General features: G+C 44.5%; 6 protein-coding genes across 6 annotated transcripts; 3 read left to right on the forward strand and 3 right to left on the reverse strand.

Annotated features, from left to right (window-relative positions):
• Window positions 1-151: 151 nt before the first annotated feature.
• On the forward strand, window positions 152-2,089 carry L199_005080 (uncharacterized protein; the record flags this gene model as incomplete). Its single annotated transcript, XM_064890795.1, has 7 exons — window positions 152-369; window positions 429-601; window positions 660-756; window positions 852-1,035; window positions 1,116-1,352; window positions 1,422-1,484; window positions 1,556-2,089. The coding sequence occupies 7 exons, from the start codon at window positions 152-154 to the stop codon at window positions 2,087-2,089; spliced, it is 1,506 nt and encodes a 501-aa protein (XP_064746867.1).
• Window positions 2,090-2,777: 688 nt separating this feature from the next.
• Window positions 2,778-4,526, forward strand: L199_005081 (uncharacterized protein; the record flags this gene model as incomplete). Its single annotated transcript, XM_064890796.1, has 5 exons — window positions 2,778-3,558; window positions 3,630-3,880; window positions 3,946-4,053; window positions 4,120-4,326; window positions 4,404-4,526. The coding sequence occupies 5 exons, from the start codon at window positions 2,778-2,780 to the stop codon at window positions 4,524-4,526; spliced, it is 1,470 nt and encodes a 489-aa protein (XP_064746868.1).
• A 324-nt stretch (window positions 4,527-4,850) lies between these two features.
• On the reverse strand, window positions 4,851-8,588 carry L199_005082 (uncharacterized protein; the record flags this gene model as incomplete). The annotated part of the gene is made up of 11 exons (XM_064890797.1): window positions 4,851-4,895; window positions 4,960-5,020; window positions 5,090-5,323; window positions 5,400-5,596; window positions 5,661-5,928; window positions 6,018-6,679; window positions 6,731-6,830; window positions 6,889-7,061; window positions 7,120-7,294; window positions 7,371-8,220; window positions 8,291-8,588. The coding sequence occupies 11 exons, from the start codon at window positions 8,586-8,588 to the stop codon at window positions 4,851-4,853; spliced, it is 3,063 nt and encodes a 1,020-aa protein (XP_064746869.1).
• A 574-nt stretch (window positions 8,589-9,162) lies between these two features.
• Window positions 9,163-11,296, forward strand: L199_005083 (uncharacterized protein; the record flags this gene model as incomplete). Its single annotated transcript, XM_064890798.1, has 4 exons — window positions 9,163-10,498; window positions 10,584-10,729; window positions 10,851-10,946; window positions 11,036-11,296. The coding sequence occupies 4 exons, from the start codon at window positions 9,163-9,165 to the stop codon at window positions 11,294-11,296; spliced, it is 1,839 nt and encodes a 612-aa protein (XP_064746870.1).
• A 329-nt stretch (window positions 11,297-11,625) lies between these two features.
• On the reverse strand, window positions 11,626-14,357 carry L199_005084 (methylmalonate-semialdehyde dehydrogenase (acylating); the record flags this gene model as incomplete). The annotated part of the gene is made up of 13 exons (XM_064890799.1): window positions 11,626-11,655; window positions 11,734-11,880; window positions 11,972-12,071; window positions 12,151-12,234; window positions 12,327-12,503; window positions 12,568-12,664; window positions 12,727-12,807; window positions 12,874-12,944; window positions 13,023-13,127; window positions 13,190-13,292; window positions 13,349-13,632; window positions 13,847-13,980; window positions 14,103-14,357. The coding sequence occupies 13 exons, from the start codon at window positions 14,355-14,357 to the stop codon at window positions 11,626-11,628; spliced, it is 1,668 nt and encodes a 555-aa protein (XP_064746871.1).
• A 466-nt stretch (window positions 14,358-14,823) lies between these two features.
• Window positions 14,824-16,947, reverse strand: L199_005085 (uncharacterized protein; the record flags this gene model as incomplete). Its single annotated transcript, XM_064890800.1, has 10 exons — window positions 14,824-15,078; window positions 15,418-15,507; window positions 15,586-15,940; window positions 16,015-16,037; window positions 16,132-16,170; window positions 16,241-16,267; window positions 16,328-16,400; window positions 16,470-16,581; window positions 16,714-16,766; window positions 16,838-16,947. 10 exons carry the CDS (start codon window positions 16,945-16,947, stop codon window positions 14,824-14,826), a joined length of 1,137 nt encoding a protein of 378 aa, XP_064746872.1.
• Between the last annotated feature and the right edge of the window lie 51 nt (window positions 16,948-16,998).

Here is a 16,998-nt window from a genome sequence, read left to right on the forward strand (position 1 = left end):
CCCAGAGAAATCAAAATTTGATTAGCCGGCCCCAAACTTGCCCCAGTGCCTTCTGATCGACCTATATAAAGCTTACTATTTTCGAGATAATCGAGATTCCCCCTCTTGACAAGTCACCCATCAACCACGAATAGCAAAATACAAATACGCCATGTCTTCATTACACGAGGATACCTACAAGGAGGCCGAGAAACACATGGAGGATGTTGATCAACCTTATCTTGGAGATAACGTTGATAGACATCTTGCTGTCCAAGTTCCGGAATCCCTCAGAGGATTAAGTGAGGATGAAATAGCCAAGATCGACAAAGCAGCGACGAGAAAGATCGATATCTTACTTATGCCAACCCTGGTAGCTCTTTATATCTTGTAAGTAATTTCATAACCAACATGAGCATTGTCGCTAAATTTGCCACCCATGTCAACAGGAACTATCTCGATAGACAGAACATCTCCTCGGCCAAGATTGCTGGTATTTCAAAAGACTTGGGCTTGACTACTACAGACTACAACACTGCCGTATCAGTCTTGTTCGCCGGTTATGTCTCGCTTCAGGTTCCCTCAAACATGTTGGCTTCGAAGATTGCTTACCCTGGTATCTGTGAGTAGCGTACCTCCTCTCATCACCAAGTCTGTGGCTGATCTAGATCAATCACCAGATATCTGTATCATGTGCGCCGTCTGGGGTGTCATCTCCGCTTGTACCGGTGCCGTCCACTCTTTCGCCGGTCTCGCTGTCTGTCGAACTTTCCTTGGGTGAGTCGTTATTTTGGAAATTTCCATATTTCCTCTCCCTTCCATGTCATTTGCAGCTTCTCTCTTGAGCTCTACACATACTGATAACCCTTCAGGTTTGCTGAAGCGGCCTTCTTCCCCGGTGCCGTCTACCTCGTCTCCACCTTCTACACCAAGCGATCCATGGCCTTGAGAACCGCAATCTTGTACAGTGGTTCGCAGATCGGTAACGCCTTTGGTGGTCTCTTCGCGCTTGCGATCTTGGAACTCGATGGCGCACACGGATTGGAGGGCTGGAGAGTGAGTACCATGTCCTGTTCCGAATAGAATCGCCTCTTTGAGCCTGAATTGTGTTGATGTGTTCATATTTGTTGTTGCAGTGGTTGTTCATCGTTGAAGGTGTATTGACTGTGGGCCTCGCCGCCATCTTCGCCACATTCATTCCTAACAAACCTCAAACTGTTCGATGGTTGACTCCTCAAGAGAGAGACCGACTTCAATACCGATTAGAGCTTGATAGAGGGTCCAAAGATGCTACCGATGAAGTCTCTGTCTGGACTGCATTCAAGATGGCAGTTACCGACCCAAAGACTTGGCTCTTGTGTGCTTGTCTCCAGGTAAGTCGAAGTGCCGCCTGGTTTTATTTGATCGAATGCTCACTGACAGATATGGTCACTTTCAACCAGGCAAATTACATTGCTGCCAGTGTCACGAATTTCTTCCCCGTTGTGGTCAACACCCTTGGGTTTGTAAGTACTCTTTACACACTGACTCCAGCTGTTGTTGCGTAGCTGACATATCATACCTGCTCAATAATTAGAACCGAACAATCACCCTTGCCATCACCTGTCCTCCATACGTGCTTTGTTGCATCGCAGTCATCGTCAATGGTTGGCACTCTGACAAGAAGAGCGAACGAACCCTTCACATCATCGTTCCCTTCATTTTCACTGTTCTCGGTAATATCATTGCAGTCGCCACCACAAACGTTGCAGCACGATACTTCGCTATGTGTATCCTCCCTTCATCCTTCTACTCTGCGTCTATCGTCATCCTATCTTGGATTTCTTCGTCGGTGACTGGACCAGCCGTCAAGAGAGCCATCGTTTACGCCGTGATCAATGCGCTCTGTAACACTCCCAACATCTGGACTTCTTACTTGTACTTCAACGCTCCCAAATACACCGCCGCTTTCGGTGTAGACCTCGCAGCCTCAGTGCTGTTGATCATTGCCGCAGCAAGCACCCATCTTTACCTCAAGAGACAAAATGCTAGACTTGAAAGAGGTGAAGATACCGGAAAACACGGTCCATCGGCTGTACAAATCGAAGCTGGCTTCCGATACCAGCTCTAAGGCTTTTCTCCCTTCTGGCTTATCACACTAGGTTATATCTTATAGTACCGGGTTATATTTACCACGCAAAGGAAAATTATATATGGGCTCTATATATGTAGGATTGGATATGTTATATTATTGCTTGTCTTGTTGATCTTTATGCATTAAAATGACAATCATTCGAACTTCTAGTAAGATATGGTAACGGCCAAGAAAACCTTACCAAGTCAATCTTCGAAACAAACGCGTCTCATTCCGGTTCGGGGCGCGTCTCATGATGAATGCTGTACCTCAGTATCTGTGCTCGCTAAGATGTAGAGCAGAAAGAAGAGGTAATCTTAGGGGCGTTGATGAACTCAAGACTTCTGATCATGTTTCGAAATATTAACATTGCCAGTGCGGTCCGCAACTGACCGAGCCAAGTGGAAAGAGGATGTCCCAAGCGTATATATGGAACCCTGCCAAGGGACCAAGTCATTGAACACAACACAAAGGTGTGTCCATAATAATTGATATCTGTCTGAAAGGATGGATCAAACAATTAGTGGAGATGCGTTGATTCTGACCTGACTGCTACCTCTATCTCCATCTCGGACTGATACTGTATTGAACCTGTTCATCAACATATTCCATCTCATTGACCTTTTGTGCAGCTTTGTTTCTAGTCTTGATTCATTGATTTTACCACAGTTTCGTGTCATACACTATGACAACCACATTCGCTTTCATCACATTCTTTAATATTCTATACCTGCTCTCAGTCCTCACTTCAGCAACAGCCGTCCACGGAGACCATAATCACGTTAATGTCAACAAACGACACAGGAATCTTGCTAAGTCTCTTCATCAACCAACCTCCAGAGCCGCTCCAGAAAATCAAGTGGTCTATACACCGGACACTTCACTCCATTTTGAATACCCACGACGGAACTTCAATGTCAATTCGAACAAATACAAGAAATTGACCAAGCTATTACCTAAAATTTTGAAAAATGCCAATTCCATTACTACCCATTCATGGGAATTGGGATGTTTCACCGAAACGCTCTTGGAAGTTTACAATCCATCGTTAACGCCTTTCGAATGGGATGGTGAATATGGATCTGGAGGTGGGAAATGCGAAAAATTAGAACTCGGTGAAATACCTTGGAACGTATTGAAAATAGCCAAAAACTCTTTAATAGCTTATGATTGGATGGGATCACCCTCATCTTCCTCGAATGGGACAACCAAATCGTCAAGTCATTTACAAGACTACTTATTCAACTCGACATCGCCTGTACCTCATAATTCTCAAGCGCTGATCAATGGAGACGGAGCCTTGGGAGATCCAGTATCCCTTGTACCGGCCATATGGATCTTATCTCAATTCTCGAAGAATCATCTGGTCAAATTGGGCCTAGGGGGGAAATCTGCTGAAGATTATTCGTGGGCTTTGGGCAATCAGCTGGATTATCTATTTAGTGGACCCAAGGCTCCTACAAACAGTGAGTTTCAATCTCCTTAGCGTACTGTGCACTGAGGCTAATTGACCTTTGCGACGTGATCAAATATAAAGATACGATATCTCAAAGAGAAGCTAGTTTCGAATTATGGGCAGACATGATGTATATGATCCCCCCTTCACTATCTTACTTAGGGTTGTCTCTGTCAAGTGAAGAATATCTGAAGTATGGCTTAGCACAATGGGACGGCGAGACGACGGCTTTGTTAGATACTACTGTAAACATATATCGACATATACACGATTGGGACGCTCGATTGTGGGCGACAGGTAACGGATGGGGTGTCTATGGCGGTATCAGAAGTGTGAGTTGTCCTCTCACGGATCAGAGTACCACCGTCAGGATGATTGCTGATCTTTGTGGGATCAGCTTTACTCCGTGAAAGCTTCCCCATTCGCTTCCACTTTGACCCAACAAATCACCGAGGCAGAAAGTACTTTAGCGAGCGTCTTCGAAGGATTGTTCAACGAGCTAGACGTAAGTATCCAGCCTGCCTCACCAAAAAGCAGTCAGATGAACTTATGCAATATTCACTGACGATAGAGTCAATACCTTATACCGAATTATTTGCGACAAGATAATCAAACCCTCGCAGTAGGCGATACAGCCGGTACAGCTTTGGTTGTAGCAGCCTATTACCGATTCCTGAAGATCTGTCCCGACAAAGTTAACGATCACTTGACCAAATTAGCTGAAAGAGCTTTCGATGCGGTGGTAGCCAAGATCGATAAAGACGGATGGGTAACCCATGTAAGTTCCATTACTCCGATCTTTTCTACCTGACAAGGACGTATAATTGATAATGCTGAGATCATATCGTGATTCAGGCGGTCGATCCTATGGGTACATACGGCTGGGTCGTCTATCCCGATGACCCCAATATGCACTCACCCGAAGCTCAGGCATTCGCAGCTAAGATGTGGAAAGCCAGAACCGAAGCTGGTGCTTGAAAATACCTCAAAGCGTTGCCATAGACTTGCCCTTTCTTTCTGTTTTCCTCATACCCTACTCCATAGATACCTGTACTCTTGCTTCATACATACATTGTCAGTGCCGGATGCCAAGGCTGGGACAATCATAATGATTCGACTTATTTGTGTTCACACACCTTGCTTTGCTATTTATATGTGCTTTCGACATCCGCAAAGTCGAGTGGAAATCACAGAACGATATGACTACCTGACAGGGTTTCGATAGAAGCATAGACATTTGAGTGAGTTATGCATATGCATCAAGTGATGAATCGAAACTACTTCAAAGGTCGTTATAGAACGTTACATGATGGTACAATCTTCCCTAACCGAGAGAGCATACATTGCCTATATTATACAAGATACAATGATTCAGTGAATGAACTAAGGGTCAATGAGGGGGTCAACTCACCTTATCAACCGTTTTCTCAATTTTTTTCCAATCACTTCTCCGCTGAATAAACTCGTATATACTACTCAAACTCATGATCAGTCCACCTCATTTTAAATGATAAGCAACTGATGATAGTCAATCGACTCACTCCTCGGGGGTGAACGTCCCTCCGTACCTCGTAACATCCCTTACGATCTGTGCCAAATCCTTCGCGTCACTAACGATATAAACGTGTCCTAGCATTTTCAGGTTCGCAAAATCTTCTGTTATCCTCTGCTGTTTCAATGACGCCACAAAGGCGTGATAAGTGTTCAGGTCGGCTATAATCTGGAATCCACCTTCGAGGGATATTATTTGTCTTTTCAAGTGTCTTTGGAGAATACTACATACACAGAGTCGTGAAAAGAATCAGCTAAAGGAGTAAAGAGCGTATTGTATAGGAAAAATGGTAGACTCACGCTTGTAATCGAATTCCTACTTCTTGATAGAATACTTCCAAAACTTCCTTCGAAGTACTTCCTCTTAAGAGGTTACAATGCATCTCTAAACATTTGATAGCTTCCTGGCATCCTTTTGTTGGACCTAGCTCTAATGGTGTGCCTTCGACAGGATAATACTCCCTAGGTCCCGTCTTGGTGATGATAATATGCTCGACCTATCCGTGAATTATAAGAGGAAGAGTAAGTTGAGAATCATTTGACTTCTGCTTCACAACTCACCTGATTCATCAGTACCTCTATCCCAGCATTCAAGCCCGCCGCAACCGCATCATCCAGTACACTTTCGAATCTCTTCTTCTCCCTCATCACGGCATTCAGGAAATCAGTCTTATCGACATAAGGTGATAATTCTTTATCGAAATACACTTGGATCATCGATTGGATTGTATCTCCTATGTGAACCAATTCGAAGAATTGTAACAATGGAGCGACGGACGTCGTTGTCTCGTGTTCTGAGGGTTTGTACGTTGACATCTGATAGGTTGCTCTAAGGATCCAGCATCACAATATTAGTTGATCTTTATACAGAAGTGTACACACTGTGAAGGAATCACCATAGGTTCAGTGAAAACTTACATTCTAAATCCAGGTGCAATATGTCTATCGCCCGCAGCCTTCAACAACAGAATAAAGATCTCTTCTATAGCTTCTCTAACATGCAATCCGGGTCTTCCAGGATATTTAGCGAACGTTTCTGCTCTTTTCAAGGAATCTCGATCCGCCTGAATGAGTTCAAGAGCAGTATCAAGCGATACCAACAATTGTAATTTATCAAATGAGTTATCTTCTTTAGGTCCTTCGGGATTAGGTGTCATCGTCCGCGTTGTATCGTCGTCATTGGGTACAGATAGAGAACTATCGTTCTTCTCATTGATCCCGTTACCGTCGTCGTCATTTTCTTCGAACTTTTCTTGATTTTCAGCGGAATCAGGTACTTCAAACACCACATCACCACCTTCTTCACCCGCGCCTTCCTTCTTTACCAATTTCCCGTTAGATCCGCTTCCTGTCCACTTCTGGGGGTTCAGCATCGCCAGTCCACTAACAGCTTGTGTTGATCCAGTCACGATGGCATTGGTAGCGAACGTGACCGTTCTCGGTACGATGGTCACTGGAAGCAGAAGAGCATCTTTGAATCCTGCCAACACATTTCTCTTGACTTGATCTGGGTTTTCGGAAGTTAAGAATGTAGGACCGGAACCATGAGAACGCTTTTGTCCTGGATCTGTCGCTCCAAGCTATAGCCATCGTCAAAAATCATCCATCGTACGAGTATGTGAACGACTTACCTGTTGATCCCATGCCTTACATATGTCCTCTAGGTGGTGTTTCACTCTTTCTGTCTCATCGTCCAAATACTCGTCTAGGTGCTGTTCGAACATCCGAAATCTGGTATCGTAAGGTGTCAGCCTGTGACTGATGCTTGTCCTGGGAATTCTTTACTCACACTGTATCTTCTACTTGCGTTTTCGATATAGTAGTCTGATCATTCCCTAGCACTTCCATCACCAGATCGACTAATTTCCAGGCCTGTACGAAAGTAGCTGCTGTTGCTTGCAGGAAGAGATCCTGAGATACAGCTCTAGCTTGCGACAATAACGGATGAATGTATTCCCCGATCTAAGATGCACTGAATGAGCTATGTGTGCTTCGCCTTCGACGGAAGTAGACAACTCACCACATCACTTGCGACTCTATCGCAGAAAGACAAGATGACTCTTGCGTTCTGTGGGAAAACTCTTTTCGCAAATTCTGCATCCATCCTGAAAGCTTCTAACACGTGAGAAATGAATGCATCCATGGGCGTGAAATCGAGTTGACGAGTGGTCGCTCCTGTGGTCGTTTGCACTTTACTGCACGACATAGAGCAATAAGCACGAATCAGCAAAGCAAGCTCATTTGAGTGGGTTGGGTAGGATTCGAACTCACACAATATTCTCTGAAGAATCCCATCTGGCAGTATCGTAAAACACTTCTCTCTTCTCTACCCATACTCTCCCACATTCCCATTGATCCCTGGATCCACCCCCTGCATCCCATACTTTCCAACTACTTTCCGCCGCTAGTCTCATACCACTTTCGTCCTTCTTCGAATCTGAAACCTCGAACGCTACAAGACAAGTCGAATCGAATCTATCTGCGGCCGCGAGCAGAGCTTGCCGTAGAAAACCCCAATCTCTTAACGGCTGAAGTTTACTAGACAGGAACAATAGCAAGCTCAAAAGCAGAGTGGACTGTTCATCTAGTGAAGATGGTCTGTTGGGAGGGAACAGGAGGGATAATGTCGAGCTGGGAGAAGGGGATGATCGTAAATGATTACAATACGGTATCATCGATAGATGATGATTCTTATAGGAGTTGTAATATGGTCCAGGTGGATTACCCAATGCTGCCGCAGAAAAAGAAGAGAACGAAGAAGACGAAGAGAATTTCGGTTTGGTCGGTGTAGGTATCAAAGCGAAGAAACCAGTTTTCTGTTGACCGCCAGTTATAGATTTCGAGTTGGAAGGTAAAGGTAAATCATCAAAGTCCAACAAGTTGTTTCCTTTAGATGATCCAGTAAAAGAGCCATTAGGTTTGGCAGCTTCGAAATCACCAAAGTCTACTTCTTCAAATACATCATTGTTGTTGGTGTTGTTGTTGTTTGCTTGAGAAGAGAAATCACCAAAATCGTCGTCTATCGATGCGCGAGATTTGGTTGGGATGGAGAAAGATGATTTTTTAGGTGTTTGCGTGGGTAGAGGTTTTTGCGTACTGTTTTTTCTAGGTGATGTAGTAGCTAGATTGAGATATGGGATGATGAGTTCCATATAAGAGCTATATCGATATTCACTACAGTGTGAACTCACAATTGTCAGGTGACAGTCCTAACCATTTACATCTCACTTCCCATCCTCTTTCATCCTTGACCAACCTCGCCAAAGATCTATTCGCCCTCGCTACATTTGGTAGATCTGGTACGGGAAGGAACTCTATGATCCGCAATATGACATTTTCGGGCCATCGTCCGACCAACGGACCTGAAGATACGGATCCTCTTGCCGATGGTTTGGAAGGTTTGAGGACCGAAGCGAAACGGGACGATAGATTATGGGAGTTTGAAGGTCCTCCTGGTTTCGAGGGTGCGATGGGTGCCCACTTATCCATCGTGTATCATGCCACCCGATGGTCAAGATTGATAGTAAGGATTGTTGTCTGGTTGACTTTGATTTTAGTATTCTTGGCCGAAGTCGACGAGACGAACAACCGGAACTACGCGTGTCGAATAGGCGTCCGTTATGAGACATGTTAGGCGCACCGCCGTTGGAGGGGGAGGGGTGGGGGAATCTCGAGGCACGACACACATCTCGATGGAATCACTGTAGTACTTGTAGTGATGAGAACATAGCCATAGGCACAAAGAGAAGAAGCATGCTAGGTAGGCTGCTGAACCCATCAATACGCGTATACACCAATGAAGCGGATCATGAGAGCAGTACTCGTGTACATATATCGATGCTGCACAGTCGCAAATTGATCTCTGCAAAGCCGGATCCGGTAAGATGCCGTGTCGATCACCTTGTTCCTGAATCACATCTCGTAATGTCCACTGTAGAATGACAAAATGTAAACAATAAATCTGCAGATGGAATGCACTATATATAGATTGACAATTCGTTGAACAAAGAATGTTCGACTATTCCACCATGTCTCACTGCGAACGATAACTTCACATTCCAAGATGAAGCTGTCGATACTACTCACCCTTCTGCCTATATTGGCGGTATCCTCAGCCGCACCAGCTCAAGAATCCAGTAAATCTATATCTTCCTTGAAGGTACAGAATGGAACATCCACCTCTTCCAGGGCCTCAACCAGTACTATTGACAATTCATCTAGGAGATCTTCGATCACTTCAGTCAAGTCAAGCGTAATCAGCAGCAGTAGTAATAAGGTGATCTCGGCCAGCAAAGCCTCGTCAAGCTCATCAACTAGTAAATCATCTTCCACAACGACTTCTAAAGCTCCTTCTAGTAGTAGTACCAGTAAAGCTCCTTCAAGTACCCTCAAATCGTCGAGCTCAACGAGCAAGGTCTCATCTACAACCACCGGCAGGTCCTCATCGTCGTCGTCTGCCTCCAAAAGCTCATCCGTATTGAGTACCAGTAAATCCACGAGCTTAACTTCTATTGTCAGAGTAGCTTCGTCATCAGTGAAGGTGTCAGCATCTTCTCCAACTGACAAAGTATCCTCCACTTCTCTCATCAAAACATCTTCCACTACAAGGCAGATCAAAGCCTCTTCTAGCAGTGCTAAGGTGTCTACCTCCTCGTCATTGGTAAAGAACTCTGTACCCTCTTCGTCGATTTCAAAAAGCTCAAGTACCACCATACCGACTTCCAAGGCGGTATCTTCTTCTAGCGTCAAGCCTGTATGGTCCACGACCCAGGTATTAACATCATCCGTGAGGTCTTCCACTTCGTCGACTACCGTGAAAACGTCTACTACCTCAGCAACCTCCAAGTCATCGACACCATCTTCTACTATAAAGCCTTCCTCTTCCACCATCAAATCTTCCACTTCTCTTTCTACTTCGGCAGTCCGAACTTCTAGCTCTTCCATGAAACCGTCCACTACGACTTCTGCCTCGACCTTCAAATCTTCCACATCCACATCGACTACTAGAGCTTCCACTTCAACAGCCAAAACTTCAACTTCGTCATCCAGTATCAGACCAGCTTCCTCCTCCATTTCAACGTCCAAACTAGCCTCAATCACTACATCATCCACCAAACCTATCTCCTCATCTGTCAGTAATACCCTGAAGTCCACTTCTACCTCTTCAGCTGCCCAGACTACTTCATCATCCCCATCAGCAGTAGGCCTAGGTCTATCCTCAGCAAGTTATTCCAAACTCGCGACAACCAAGGGTCTGGGATGGTACTACAACTGGTCTCCTAGTGGTTTCAGCGGTATGACAGCAGAGTTCGTACCGATGATATGGGGTGAGGGGTCGATCGATCCCTGGGATGGAACCGTACCCAGTGGATCGTCCCATATTCTAGGATTCAATGAACGTGAGTCAACTTGTACTGACGACTATTGTTTCAGTATGTACAGTATACTAATTACATGGATGATCTTGGGTCGATGATGATATAGCCGATCAAAGTTGGCAAGTTGGTGGATCAGATATGAATGTGACTTACGCTGCTACACTCCATCAAAAATGGACTAACAAACTTAAAGATAAGACTGTTAAGATTGGTAGTCCGGCAGTGGCGAGAGGTGGTGAATGGTGGTTTAATGTGAGTATGAGTTCATCCATTCACATACCACATATATAAGTTACGGTATAGTCACCCAGTGAGGTAATCGAGAAAGTATTAGCTGACCATCGATGACCCGGGATATTGTAATTTGTTGTAGGGATGGATCACAGCTTGTAACGGTCAATGTAAATTCGATTTCGTACCTATACATTTCTACGGTACGAATGCCAACGACCTAATAAGCTATATCAAGGTGGGTGAACTTCTATTCTCCTTCCTTCGATCGGTACCGCTTTGTAACATATGAGTCGTATTTCATGCTGACTCTGGGGTCATGCATAGTCCTTCCCGGCCCAATCGAAACCCATCTGGCTAACCGAAGTAGCCTGTCTAGATTTCTCATCTGGACAGATCTGTACACTCGACCAAAATAAACAATTCATGCAAACCGCAATAACATGGTTCAGGTCTACCGAAGGTCTGAAATACATCCAAAGATGGAGTTGGTTCGGTGCATTCCCAGATTTGTATGATAAACCTTATGGGTTGGAGAATCAGGATTCGACGTTGAACGATCTAGGAAAGTGTTATTTGAGTTTATAATCTGATTTGGTCATATAGATTCCATGATCTGTTTAGATTATTATAGATATATCGCGGCGTACCAGAGTGTATACTGACTGTTCTTTCCAAGACATCTCTGATTATACGAAGTTCCCGTGAATACCGAATAGATAGATGCATAAAGAAATAGACTTCACCAAATTCCAGAAAACCAACCTGTCATAATACAAAATATGCACATCGTGTCTTTCCTTGAACCACTCTTCATCGAAACATAATGAAAGAAATTCGCGAAAATGGGGATCAGAGATAAAAGCGCTTTTCGTGAATTCACCAAGTCCAAAACTTTATTCGCTATATCTTGCCGATTAATGGATTTGAGGCATGTGTACACTTGCCTACAATTTTCAAAAAATTATATCAGCTATTTCACCAATGTCAAGATGACCAGCATAAGCCAGCTGAAGTCCACTTACCCTGTTGCCAACAGCATCCGCAGCTGGCCAAAGTGAAGTAGTAGTCTTTCGATAAGTGTAGAAGTCGATACCGGATTTACCGTAGAAGGGAATATCACCTTTGAATGAACCCTTGTTACCTGACCAGTTGAACATTGGGAGGGGGACCTGCAGACGAATTAAGGGAGTCAGTTGAGGCCGCTGAACGATCTTCAACAAGTAATTGAACATATTCGCAGTAGTCAGAGAGACTACTCACAGGAACAGCAACGTTCACTCCGATCTGTCCAGGTTCAGCTTCAAGTTCGAACTTTCTAGCCGTTGATCCAGAATTGGTGAAGATGGAAGCACCATTTCCACTAATGTCACAGGAATATCATATCGTCAGTATGTTTCTTCTCCTCAGGCGAGGAACAAAGAGGTATCGAGTTAACACACTACTTGTTCTGGTTGATGATCTCAATAGCATCATCAAGCGTATCAGCTTCGACAATAGTCAATACCGGACCGAAGATCTCATTTCTAGAGCATGACAAAGTAGGGTCAGCTCTCGCGGTCTCGCATGCCAAGTTTGCTCTGTTATCGAGGAGGACGAGAGTCCAAACTCAACTCACTTGTAAGCAGTCATATCGACAGTAGCTTCTACGACAGTCGGGCCAACAAAGTTTCCATTAGGATACTCAGGAACAGTCAACCCTCTTCCATCAAGTAAGATCTTTCCACCTTCCTTCTCGACAGATGCGATGTAATGTTCGATCTTGGCTTTTGCTTGTGGGGAAATGACAGGGCCGCTACATCCATAAAAACACATCAATTGAAAATTCGCCAATAGAACGGATTAAATGATGAACTGACAGATCAGTGTTTTCTTCGAAACCACCCGAGACTTTCAAAGCCTTTGCCCTCTCCAGCAACTCAGGAATCCATTGTCTGGCGGTACCAACAAAAATGGCTAGGAGGTCAAACAATATGAGTTATCGGAATTGTCCCCATATAATCGAACACTTAACTCACCAACTGAAAGTGCCATACATCTCTGACCGGCAGCACCGAAAGCGGCTCCAGCTACAGCATTAAGCGAGAGATTCTTGTTGGCTACGTGATACAGAGCCCATCAGTAAGCTATTCAGATGAGCGCAATAAGAAGGTTGAAGCTCTCACCATCAGGCATGATCACACAGTGATTTTTGGCACCCAAATTAGCTTGGACCCTCTTTCCTAATGGCGTAGCTCTGTTGAGCGAACAACTTCAATCAGCTCGGGTCCTTGCAGTCGAGAAGCTTAGGGGACCACCAGCTGGCTGGACTGACCTATTGTAAATATGTTCACCGGCTTTATCACCTCCAACAAACGAGATAGCTTTGATAGCTGGATCGTCGCAGATTCTATTGACGGTAGGTGCAGAGCCGTGAACGCTATATACTAAGTGATTCAGCTGTGGACTGGTCGATCTCAGACTTCAACAGCCATCACTCACACATTGATCACTCCAGGTGGTATACCAGCTCTCTCACAAAGTTCGGCAATGATCATGGTAGCTCCCGGATCTCTTTCGGAAGGCTTGACAATAAGAGTGTTACCTATACCCCTACATCAGCTACTTTCACACTACAGGGGAGGTTGAAATACAACTCACCAGTGACAGTAGCCAAGGCCGCACTCCAAAGAACAATCATAGCGGGAAAGTTGAAAGGTGTGATCGCAGCAGTGACACCGAGAGGTAATCTCCTAGAGAACGTATCCATATCCGCTGAAACTTCCAACTTATCACCTAACAATGTATTGGTGATAGCAGTAGCTGATTCAACTACCTGAAGACCCCTTCCTACATCACCCAAGGCGTCGGCGAAAGTTTTGCCTTGTTCGAGAACGATGGATTTGGCAATGTCCGATGAGTGTTGTCTGATAAGGTGTTGTAGTCTATCGTGCACAGAGAATCATCAGTACACAGGTCTGTCCGTATACACCCAGGTCAAGTGATCAATAGACAGAATACACAATCTGGAGTAATTAATGTGATTAATTACCCTTAATGAGAAGCTTCATCTGTGTATGCCCCCATCATCCATCAAACATCAAGAACGTGGTATTGCACGACCCAAGCACGTTTCGAGCAGGACTGATTGCTACTCACTCAAACATGACCCTCTGTCTCCTCATCACACTGGTTTTACCCCAAGTTTTGAAAGCTTGAGAAGCGGCGTCGACAGCCTCTGTGAACTCTGATGAGGTGGTTTCGGGGACTTTGGTAAGGAGGGTTTGGGTGGACTATGAGTGCATTTACGTCATGTTATTGTGTCAGCGTTATCCCACTCGCTTGGATACTTGTGCGAATGATAGCACCGCTGCTGGTCGGAAGACAAGATCCAGGCAAGGCGAGACACACTCACGGGATCATTCACATCCAACCATTTCTCAGCTTTACTCTCTTTAAATTCCCCTCCGATGTAATTCTTGGTATTTCCCCCAACGGCGGAAGTACCTCTCCATCTGTCTGATACTTCTTTAGCAGCAGCTGCGGCGAGTGGTGATAGACCGCTTTTTGAGGAGGAAGAGGGGGAAGAGGCGAGAGCTGGCGAAGCGTATGAGCGGGTGAGGCGGAGAGTGTGGATGGGTATGGTGGTTTGACGGACTGTTCGGATCATATTGGGCGGCGATACGACGACTGTTGGTTGAAAAGTAAGAAGTAAAATGAAAGTAGATGGAACTGCAAGTCTCTCTTATCTATCGTTGTATGCAGTGGATTGATGGGAAGTCAAGTGAACACCTGATTACACCCAGGCTGAACTCGGTTATATCACCCGACTATGTCAACTTCTTCTCCTACGCCGTTTTACCCGAGAAATCGATGGGAACCTCGGCTATTTGGCAAGACTAGAGTATTGATAACCACTCGTATCTCACATTCGCGCAATTTAGCAAAGTACTCAGCACTCGTACTCGTATTGAGAGGTAACCAATGATCTCGTAGAAGAATGCGAAAAAATTGTCCACTGGAATACGAATATACAGTACAGTAATACAGCATAGAACCATCCCATCTATCTCCTTCCCATTCCTTTCCTGCTCTACCCGAGTCTAAGTGTCCTTCTATACACACAAATACACACACTAAGCAGCCACTTTACCCAACAAGCCATTGCCTTTCATATCACTAGTCTCCAACCTGATATCCTCCACACCACTATCAATCTTACCTATTGTCGAGGCTGAAAGGGGCTGATCAGGTGACGTAGAGGGTAATTCCGTTTCATGTTGATCCGCATCATTGACCATTGAGAATTCACTCAAGTCAGGTTTCTCGATTGGACCAGGTTGATAACACATTGTTCGCATGACGTCTAACTGGGTTCGAAGGATGTATGGCTGACAAATCAAGTATTTCGTAGTTGATACAGTTGATATAGAGAGTAACGATACAGTTGTTGTTTTATCCATGTTGAACAATCCGAATTCGAGGTACACATATCATTATTCGGGATTTTTTTGTAAGAGAAATTCAGGTGATATCGAAAGAGATTCAGACATCCGTCGTATAGTTGAGTGTGCCGACCCACCAGTGGAAGGCGTAATGATTGTTGTTGAAGGAGACGAATTGATTTGATTGTCATTGTCATTATCATCAGATGGTGAGGTGGGGATAGGGGTGATATACATCTGTCCGTGAGCTTTCAGGTACATCCCAACAAGTGAACGGGTAATTACATGTGCGAGGGTATAATACCTCCATGAAGACCATGGGAAGGTCAATTTGGATAAACCGGTGATATTGAGTTTAGATGGATCGTCGATAATCTATGAAAGAGAGTGAGAAATGCAGCCAAAACAGTTTTAACATCTCAGTTAATAAGACATGTTTGTGAATAGACTCACTTCATTCTTTAATTCCACAAATCGACCAACCCTATCAGTCAAGACTGCTTTGACCCCCCACCCGATAGCAGTCTTCATCTCAAGTTCATGATTGACCGTCCAAACAGTCACCTCTTTTCCCTTTTCCCTACATTCGTTTAAAAAAGCCTGACCAGTTGAATTCATCAATGCTGAGAAAGCCAGGGAGAATCCCGAGCAGTGGTCCCAGAAGTATTCACGGATGATCGGGAGAGAGAATCCGATGTGATATCGCGTACAGTTCGGTAGGTACTTCATAGAGGGGGGAATGAAAAGTGGGTGCCAGAGGCCTAGAATAAGTCGAGGTGAGAGGAGGGTGGAGTGGTTGGGGTATTTACTAAAGTATAATAATAAAGCCAATATTCGTTGATTGAAGAGGTAATGAATGTTTGTGTGGGATGTGACACTCACGATATTATTCTTGCCATTTCGGGCTGAGAGTTGGGCAAGCAGAATGATCAGCAATACGTCCCTAGATCATTTCGATTTAACTTATAGACCAGAAGTAAAGAGCCACCATCCACTTACGAACAATTTCTCCGGATCATTCTGCATCTTACAATCTATCTATAGCCATTCGGATCAGGAAGATAATCAGCTTCTGCCCATGTAATAGTCGAATTAGACCACAGCTCACATTCAAAGTGACATGTCGATTCTCAGGCTAGGAATGTCCCAATCAGCCTTCATGACTCTTGTGGAGCAAGAGTCATTCAGGACTCACCTCCATCAACAAAGCTATCAATTCTTCGAATAGAGGTATAGGCTGTATCGGTTCTTTGGTCGTTCGTACGTGTCTTTCTTACAATGATCAGCATTTCCTCTTTTCCTTTGGCTAAGAAAGTTGAAGGTTGAGGTCGACTCACTCGATCACACCTTTCCACGGCTGATTTTTGATCAACCCTTTGCCCGTAGTCGTTCGATCCAATGTCGGATCATGAAACATCAATATCACCCCGTCGGACGTAGCGTGGACGTCTACCGACAGAGACGAATCAAGACATATTAGTCAGATCATACGAACAGAGAAAGAGAGAAAGTCGAATGTGTATTGAATATGGTTTTATGACTTTATCGTCAAGTAGATGTAGATGTGAATTGTAATCTTACCAGATTCAATACCATCACAACCCTCTTTTATAGCAGCTCTAAAACTTGCCAATCTGCAATTCCCATATCCATCAATCAGTACTACGTTACATCTTATTGGTCAGTGCACAAAGTGTTCACTCACGTATTTTCAGGTAGATGGGCAGAAGCTCCTCTATGTCCCCAACATTCTATATCCCCAGGTTGTCTAAACGGTATTGGTATAGGTATCTGTGTGGGAGTGACTTGGGACATTCTGTCGATATGGAAGATGCAGATGCGATTGCAGTGATTGTCGAATTGTAA

Source organism: Kwoniella botswanensis, chromosome 1 (assembly GCF_036426115.1).
Source record: "Kwoniella botswanensis chromosome 1, complete sequence".
Taxonomy (NCBI): Eukaryota; Fungi; Basidiomycota; class Tremellomycetes; order Tremellales; family Cryptococcaceae; genus Kwoniella; species Kwoniella botswanensis.